Source organism: Galeopterus variegatus, unplaced genomic scaffold (genome assembly GCF_000696425.1).
Source record: "Galeopterus variegatus unplaced genomic scaffold, G_variegatus-3.0.2 Scaffold76, whole genome shotgun sequence".
Lineage (NCBI taxonomy): Eukaryota > Metazoa > Chordata > Mammalia > Dermoptera > Cynocephalidae > Galeopterus > Galeopterus variegatus.
Window position 1 is genome coordinate 645,472 of NW_007726187.1, and position 8,984 is coordinate 654,455.

General features: G+C 57.3%; 1 protein-coding gene across 1 annotated transcript in view; it reads right to left on the bottom strand.

The window, feature by feature from the left end:
- The window catches only part of HTRA3 (HtrA serine peptidase 3), a 42,588-nt gene extending 34,787 nt beyond the window's left edge, over window positions 1–7,801 (bottom strand). The window contains exon 1 of the mRNA XM_008578759.1: window positions 7,693–7,801. Within this exon, the coding sequence (XP_008576981.1) occupies window positions 7,693–7,801 (109 nt within the window). The remainder of the gene's footprint in view (window positions 1–7,692) is intronic.
- Window positions 7,802–8,984: the final 1,183 nt, after the last annotated feature.

The following is an 8,984-nucleotide window of genomic DNA, read 5'->3' on the forward strand; positions in this document are numbered from 1 at the left end:
CCATGTCCCAGCCACCGGAGCCCCCCCCCATAGAAATTAGAAAGTCCAGGCTCTACCCGCAGCCTGTCTCTCTTCTCCACCCCCACCCCACCCACCCCCGCCCCCGCTTAGGTGGAGCCCTCTGCAGGGGCACAACTAGTCGGGTCAGCACAGATCTCCCCACCCTTGCTCCTTAGGCCCCTGGGGACAAGCCTTCGGGAAGCGCCGCCCTTAGGCTGGCAGGATGTCTTCTCCCCAGCTCTGGACAGGGTCTGTCTGGGGTTCCAGTCTCCGCTCTCCTAGCTCTGGGATTCTGGGATTTCCCAGCAGCTCTGTGCCTCAGTTTCCTCCTCCATGAGAGCAGAACTAAGAGCACTTCCTTGACCTCATGGGATCACCAGAACGTTCCCGAGCACTTCCTGCCTGCGGCGTGGGCAGCCGTGAGGGACTGGAAGCTGTTTCCACTCTGGTTACTCCTCACACTTCTCCAAAGGGCCCCTGCACCCCACGGTCTGCCCCGGGGGCTCGGGGGCTCGTGATAGTGCTGTCAAGCCCGTGTGATGAGGGCTGCAGAGTTAGGGGAGAGCACAGGGCCCCATTCGGAGGTGACTCCAGGGTGTGCAGGATTGGGATGTGCACAGTGGGATGGGGGGTGGGAGGACAAACTGGGAGCCAGCCGCCACCTGTCAAAGGCTCTGGTGCGACAACAAAGCAGAGCAGTGGCCCCTTTGGCAGGAGACCTCGCTTGTGTGCAGAACCTGGGGCTGTGGGTCTCCACCCTTTCTGTGTCTTGAGCCCCACTGGCTGCCCGGGAAGTCTGGGGAGCCTGTCTCAGAATGAGGTTCTCAAATGCATAAGACAAGCAGCACAGGATTACCAAGGGGACAATTAAAATATAGGAAACCAGTTGTGAGAGTCATCCTCAGGCTTCGCTGTTAGCACGGTAAAGAGGAAGGTTTGGCCAGCGGTCTGATATGGGCTATTTCCAAGCTGCTCTGAGCAGAAGGGGCACTGGGGACACAGTGTGGATTGCAAATGCCTCTGCTGCCCAGGGGATGGAGTCACAGGCACCTGTGGCTTGGGCCTGCTTCACCATGGAAGCAATGCTGGACTGATGCAGTTGGAGTTCCTAGTGAAAATAAAGATTTTTTTCCCCAAGACCCAGGTTAGGGATAGGGCGGGGGGAACCTCTGGCCCAGAAAAGGGAGGAGGAGCTGGAAGGAGTGAAGGGTCTGGGGGACTGGGTGTGATCCCCGAGGGCCCCCGTGTCCTTGAAGTCCCGGGTACTGCTGAGGGGTCAGGCAGGGGAGTGGCCCCATCAGACAGGCGTGTCTGGGGAGGACAGAGGAGGGAGGAGATGGGAGGAGGTGGGAGCCCCAGGTGTGAGAACCCATGGGGCCCAGAGAGACCATGGGGTTGAAGGGCAAGGAGAAGGATGGGGAGGGAAGGGGGCTGGGCTTTGTCCTTCTAAAAGGCCCTCGGGCAAAGGGCCATAGAATGTGAATTTCTGCTCTAAACACAAGTGCATTTCACTTGGAAAAGATGGAGAATTTCAGGACATTTCTTGGAATGACCCAGAATGCAAGGGGTTGGGGACCTCAGGACTAGACTGAGCTGGGCCTCCATCAACCCCAGCAGGGGCTCCCAGTCCACGTCTTTGCAGGGCCGGCTCAAGCCTGAGGGCAGAGGGAAGCTGTCTGTGGGTCCAGGACATCAGCCCCTAGAGTGTGTGTTCATGGGGCACTGTGACCCCAAACAGGCTCTCTGGTGGGCCATGTCCCACTGCAGACGCTCAGCCCTGAAGGACAACACTTTTCCTGCCCTGGATTCTCCGGTGCACAAAAAATCAGAGTCCTGGGAAGGGCCGAGGAGCCCATCACCTCCAAACATTTTGTCTGCGATGAGGAAACTGAGCCTCAGAGAGGTGCTGGGGCTGCTGCGCTGCAGAGTTTGCACGCCCTCCTGGGCCCTGGGCTGCTGGGGCTCTGCCTACATCATTTGACTCACTAGTTACCACCCTGCTGAGAGGTCACGACCCTTAGAAAAAGGCTGGGGGAGGCAGAGGTGGGAGTAGGCAGCCGGCTGGACTCAGAGCCAGGTCTGTCTGCAGGTCAGGCCCATGCTCTTCCCTCAAGGCCACACTGCGCCAACGGTCACCTGATTTGACCTTTACAACCGCCTTATACAGAGGGGGAAACTTAGGCCCAGAGTACATAGTTTCCCTTCTCCACTGCATCGCCGGGATGCAGTCTCCTGGGTCTCCTTTGTTCTTTCCTGAAATGGGCAGGCCTGGCCGCAGCAGCTGCCACGGTGAGCATCACCGGCCTGTGGATCACTCGGAGGCACCGACTGCTGAAGGCAGGGACAGCGGCGCCCCCTGCTGCCTCCGCTGCTCACTGCCTCGCTCGGCAAGCCAGACACCTCCTCGGCTGGAGGTGTCTAATCCCTAATCCCTCCCAGAGCCCCTGGCCTCCTGCGCAGGAGTGTTCCTGGAGGGCCTAGGGTCCCCCGGACAGGGCTCCACCTACTCTCAGGACCTATGGGGACACGAGGCACGTGACAACCTGTCGGCAGGCCAGGGCTGCAGATTTGGGCCCCTCTGGTGGTGCAGGCACTGGGCCAGCCCTCCCTGGAGTGTCCATTCTCCAACTATGGTGGGAGGTGTGTTTAATTTGCACAAATCTGTCATTCATTCATCCACCTACTCTGCCTTGCCCACCCACACAAATATTGAACAAGACAAAATGTGATTCACACTGACTGGATGGAATCAACTCCCTGCAGGGCCCCTCCTCCCGTGCCTGGAGCCCCCCAGCCCCACCCCAGCCCTCCATCTCTGCCCAGGGCTGGACAGCGTGCCATGCCCAGGGCCTCTGTCGAGCTCTCCAGACTCCGGGCAGGCGCCGCCCTTCAACCTGACTCCTGCCCAGGCCCGGGTTTCACACTGGATGAGGTCATAACTTACATTACTTTGGGGACCTCAAAGACCATCCCCAGCCACACCCTGGCCCGAGAAAAGACTCATCAGCTCATGTTAGTGGATGACTCAAAGGGTGGTCCCTGCTCAGGGCTGGGATGGGGAGGGGGCTGTGACGTAGGACACTCTGGCTGCAGCCCCCTCCTCTGGTGACTCCCCATACTTGGCAGATGTGTGTCCCTTGGAGAGAGAGGCCCTTGTCTCTCTCTTTCCCCGCCTCACCCTGGCCTCCTGCTCCAGTGTTCTCTGAGCACCCTCTCTGTGCCAGGCTGGGTCAGGCCCTTGCTCTTGAGGAAGAGACATGGAAACACGTACAGTAGTGTCTAGTGCTCGTGACTGCTCTCGGGAACCCTGTGCCATAGGTGCTATTAGGATCCTCAGTTTGGAGGTGAGGCAGCCAAGGCACAGACAGGTGGAGTAACATGCCCGAGGTCACACAGCCTGCACGAGGCAGAACCAGCATTTGGACCCAGGATGTCTGGCTCCAGAGTGCACGCCTTGGCCAGCATGCCACCATGTCTCTGGGCAACCACACTGTGACAGCGTGGACAGTGAATGCTGAGACAGGAGGAAGCACGGGCTGAGCAGGGGAGAGGAGGGACTTCCTCGAGTGGGTGGCATTTGAGAGGGGCCTTGACAGCCGGGAGGAGCAGGAAGTTGAGGGTTCAAGGAGAGGGTGCAGGGGTGCAGAGGCCTGGGCAGGAGAGAGCATGCTGCAGTTTTCAATAATGAGTGAGTGGTTCATTGAGCCTGCAGTCTTGGATGCGGGGGGGTGAGAGAGGGAAGGACTGGAGGAATCAGGATGGACAAGCCAGGCAAAGGCCCTCTTGCTGGGACGGGGGGGCCCCTGGAGGAGAAGCAGCGGCATGGCGTCTGCTACATGTTTGGGACAGCACGCTCCAGCACTGTGAGGGCATGGGCTGGCTGGAAGTGGGTGTACAGAGGCAGGAGCCCTGGGGGGGGGGTGGGAGGGCAGGGAGGGTGCTGCAGGGATCCAGGTGCAAGGTAATGCCTCAGCCCCAAGTCATTTGGTGGTAACTGACAGGAAGCCAAATTCAAACTGGCTTTAGCAAAAGATTTATTTATGCCCCTTCCTGATAGGGCCAAGGTGTTCTGGCTTCAGGTGCAGTGGGATCCAGGCACTCACATATCCTCCAGCCCAGCTGGGCTGTGCTCCCTGTGATGGTAGTTGCATTCATAGGCTCTAGTGGCTACAAGGTGGCTGCCAGCAGGCCTGGACTCATGCATTCTAAGGGGCCTTTCCCCAGCAGTCCCAGCAAAAGGCACAATGTGTCTTACTGGCTCTGATGCTTTGCATCCATCCTTGACCCAACCACAGAAGCAGCGAGGTCAGGGGCTGCCTCCAGTCCAGCTGTTATCACCTTCTGTTGGGCTTGGTTAGCCAGATGGTCCTGCGGTGGGAAAGCATGTTCTGGGGACTCAGCTGAACGAAGCTTGCAAAGGGATGAAGACCAGGAGAGCTGAGCATCCATCCACAGCCTCCCTCGCAGGGCCAGCCAGCCTCTGCCTGCACATCTGCCCAGCCCGGGAGCACCAGGTCCATCCTTGCTCAGGTGTTTCTTTAGGTTCTGGAACAACCCCACCAGGGGATGCCGGTTATACCCATTTCACAGGTGCAGACAACTAAGCTGGGAGAGTTCCCATACCACTGTTCCACACCCACTTTATAGAAAGGAAAACTGAGGTCTGAGAAGGGGAAGTGGGCTGCTGAGACAACCATGCTAATTCATAATAGTAGGTCACGTTGACTGAGCTTCTACTGTGTATTAGGTACAATCTATATATGTAAAGCTAGGGCTAGGCATTTCACAACTAAAGCCAAAACGTTTCATTATTTTAGTTAAAAAGTTTCCATTTGTACCGTCAGGGCTATGGCTCAGACCCTTCAAACCCATCGTACAGACTGGGTCACCAGACCCCTCACACACAGGTTCACCCTAGGTAACTGGGAAAGATCCCAGGAGCCATTGGCAGATGGCACGAGCTCAGTCCTCAGCATAGCAGCAGCAGCGGTGGCCTCTTGGGGCATCCTGGGGGCACCGACTGCAACAGCTTCCAGCAACAGCCTCCAGCAGCAGTAGTCGCCTCCCCGTGGCCCCCCGGGGGCATCCTGGGGGTAGGGGGCCCTGTAGATCAGAGCTGCTCGTCCTTTATACTTAAGTTTGATAACCCAGGACACCTGGGTGCACACGCGCAGTTACATTAGACAATAACCAAGGAACACCTGGGCACACGCGCGTATTTACATCAAGTGCTCAGCAAGATCCTGAACATCTGAGGGGTCCTGACCATTTTCCTATATTTTCCCAACAGTGTAGATGTCGAATCCTCCCTGCATCCTCTGAAGGAGGAATCATTATTGACATGCCCATTTCACAAAGAAAGCAAGGCACAGAGAGGTTCAATAGCCCGCCCAAGGTCACAGCAAGTGAGCTGCAGAATCGCATTGGAACCCAGGTGAGACTAGAGCTGGGCTGACAGGGAAGATGAGCTGAGATAGGAAGGAGGAGGGAGACGGCTTGGCGGGGCCCTGGGATCAGCTCTGACTGATGAAAAGAAATGACCGAATCAGGGCCACCCAGCCAAGCGGGGGCCCATGTTTTTCACTTTTATGCCTGCAGCCCATCCCTTCTTGGAAATCACCCCTGGCAACACCCAACCCTGACAGGAGGAGTCTGACGTGACCCTGCTCCAGGAGCAGAGCGGCCTGTCCCCTCCTGGGAGGGCGCATCCCGTCCAGCCAGGACGGCCAGCCTCACCTGCCCTGCGGACCACGCAGCTCACCCAAAGTCTGCTGGGCCTCTGTCCACCCTCTGAGGAGCCGCCGGCAAGCCCGTCAGCTTCTGAGGCCCTTCCTCATCCTCCGCGTTGGATCAATGGCCTAAACTATGGTTCTGGCCGCCCAGAGTGTGAGGAATAGGGAGTTTGTCAGGAGGGGTGGGGGAGTTCAGAGCCTCTCCCCCTCCCCCCGGGCTTCGCTGCTCTGTGGGGTGGGGCCAAGACCCCCGAGCTGAGGACTGAAGAGGAGCCAGGAAGGAGGTGCTTCCACACTGAGGAGCCAGAGGCCTCCTGGTGACACTCGGAGTCCCCTCAAAGCTTTCGTGCTGCTCATGGGACACAGGTGCTCCCCAGGCTGCCACTCGTGGGTGCGGAGGACGAGCCCATTCCCTGGTGCTCCATGCCCAGGCGAGGTTTGATCCTGCGGCTGTTCCCAGGTCATAGGGAAGAATGCCAGGTGAGACTCGGGGAGTTGAAGTGACTGGCCCAAGGTCACACAGCCGGAGGTGGCAGACCTGGACCCAGCCTCCAGAGCCCGGGTCTGACTCCTGGGCCACATGGCCTGAAGTCAGCCTGGTGGCCATAACCAAGGTGCCCACTTGGAGGCTGGGGTCAGACAGCCATAAAGATGAGATGCTCTGGGCCCCAAGGGACCTCAGAGCACAGTTAAGTCCATGCCCCACAAGATGAGGCCCCACAGAGCATCCTCCCAATGGCCTTGCCACCTTCAGGGATGGGAGCCCCTCCCACATGTCCATCTCTGTGTCTGTGGGAAGATTGCTCCACCCACACTGCCCTGCCAGGCTGGGGTCCCAGGACAGGCCCTCCCAGTATCCACCCTGCAGCAGTATCTAGCTCTGGAGGCAGGTCCTGGAGCCATTCCCCAGCCAACAGGACCTGGTTCAGGAAATCCTTGGCCATGAAGCCCAGGTGGGAGAGAACCCAGCTAATTCAAGGGTGGGTCCTGATTGGCCAAGCCATCAGCATATCCCGCCCTCCTTCCACAGTGATTGGTTCAGGGATAGGTCCTTTAGCTAATGAGAGCCAATCCCACATAAGGAGACATTTGCTGGTGCTGTGGGGAAAGAAGAGTTTCCTTCTCCTGCTCAGAGAGACTTTCCTTCCCTCAGTATGAGAAGCAGAAAAACTCAGGTTGACAGTCATCTGACGGCCTTGCGGGGAGAGTCTGCTTTGGAATGGAGCCTCCTGAGAAGTGGGATGGGGAGGAGAGAAAGCAGTCAGGCCTTGAGCCTGGATCGCACTGTTCCTGAAGCTGTCTTTCCTCAACTGTCAGTTGATGGAGCCCGTAAATCCCCTGTGAAGTCAGCATGAGTGGGGTTTCCTGTGGTTACCTGCAACTTAGATTGTCACACAGAGGGGCCATGCCCAGCCAGACCCTGACAATGAACATATTCACAGGGAGGACTCAGCTGTGAGTCGGGGGGGGGGGGCACCTGCCATTCGTAGGGCGCCAGCTCTCTGCTAGGCACTGTCTACTTTATGCCTGTGCAACAGGATCCCCATTATAAAAGTGAAGATACCAAGACTAAGACAAGTGAAGTGACTCACCCAAGGCCACATAGCCTGTTGATGGCAGATCTGGGATTTGAATGCGGGTCTGTCTGACTGCAGAGCCTGGGCAGCTCCCCCTGCCTGTCAGCTCCCCTGGGCACTGCAAGTGCTCTGGAGCCCAGAGCCTCACCACGTGACATCCAGACTGGGGAGGCCACAGGGCACGGCTTCGAGGGGAAGCTCCCCCAGGTGGACCCTACCCTGCTGGGAGCCACCCTCTCTGCCAGCCTGGCTAGCCCTGGCACTCTCTGGGCAGCACAAGTCAAGGAGAGTCTGGCTGGCACTGGGCATCCCCCCAGAGGCCCACCCGTGCTGACACCTGGGCTTTGGCGGGAGCACATGGTATACCGGGCCCTGCTGCTTACCAGGTCCTGGGCTGGGAGTCAGTGCTGCCAGCTCCAGGATGCAGCCAGCTCCTAACCCCGAGTACTCAGGCTCTGCCACGTCTAGCTGTGTGACCTTGCTGGTGCCCATTCTCCACTCTGACCCTCAGTTTCTTCCTCCTTAAAATGAGCACACGCAGCTCCTACCCTCTTGTGCACTGCATCTCTCTCAGCTGCAGCCAGGGGGTGAGCTGACCGAGAGATAAAGAACCAGGGGCCCACCCCACCACCTCTCAGCCCTGAATGCACCCACCCGTAAGACACCCACAGGGTGAAATGCACCCCATGGCTCGCATCCCCGTGGACGGTGGTTTCAATCTAAAACACACAGCCCTCCACCCCTCTGCCTTCTCTTTGATTTGCATCCACTCCCCTGACCTCCTCCCCCCACGCCCTGGAAGTTAGCCCCACCCCCATCTTAGGGTGGGGACACATCCGGCCTCCTTGTTCCCAGGACCCCTCACCGCAGGGACTTCCTCCTCCATACCTCCTCGGTTCCAACTCCCACGCTGCCCTTGCATAACCAGAAACTGCTCCACCTCCCGAAATCTCAGTTTCCAAAACAACCTCCCCATTTAAAAACTAAACAGCTTTATTGAGATATTATTCGCATACCACACTCATATATTCGGCCCTTTTGAAGTCTACAACTCTGTAGTTTTTAGTATAAATTTACAGATATATGCAATCATCGCTACAATTAATTTGAGAACACTTTCACCACTCCCAGAAGAAATCCCACATCCATTTGCCTGTCTGGGCATTGCATATCAATGGAGTCATACAGTATGTGACCTTTTGTGTCGGGCTTCTTTCACTTAGCCTAATGTCTTCGAGGTTCATCCAGGCTGCAGCATGAGGCAGTACCTCACTGCTTTCTCTGGTGGATGGTATTCCCTCGCATGGACAGACCACATTTGGTTTGTGCATTCATCAACCGATCGACTTTGGGGTTGTTCTCACTCGGGGGCTATTATGAATATCCCTGCTGTGAACACGCACGTGCAGGTGTTTGCGTGGATGCGTGTTTTCGGCTATCTTGAGTACGTACCTAGGAGTGGTGCTGCTGGGTCACATGGTCACGGTAGGTTTAACCATTTGAGGGACGGCCAGACTGTTACCCACAGTGGCTACTCCATTGTACATTTGACCGGCAGAACACGAGGGCCTGATCTCTCCACAACCTCCCTGAATCTTGCTATTCCCATTTTAAAAAGTTCCACTATCGCCTTCCTAGTAGGTGTGAAGAAATGTCTCATTGGGGTTTAGATTTG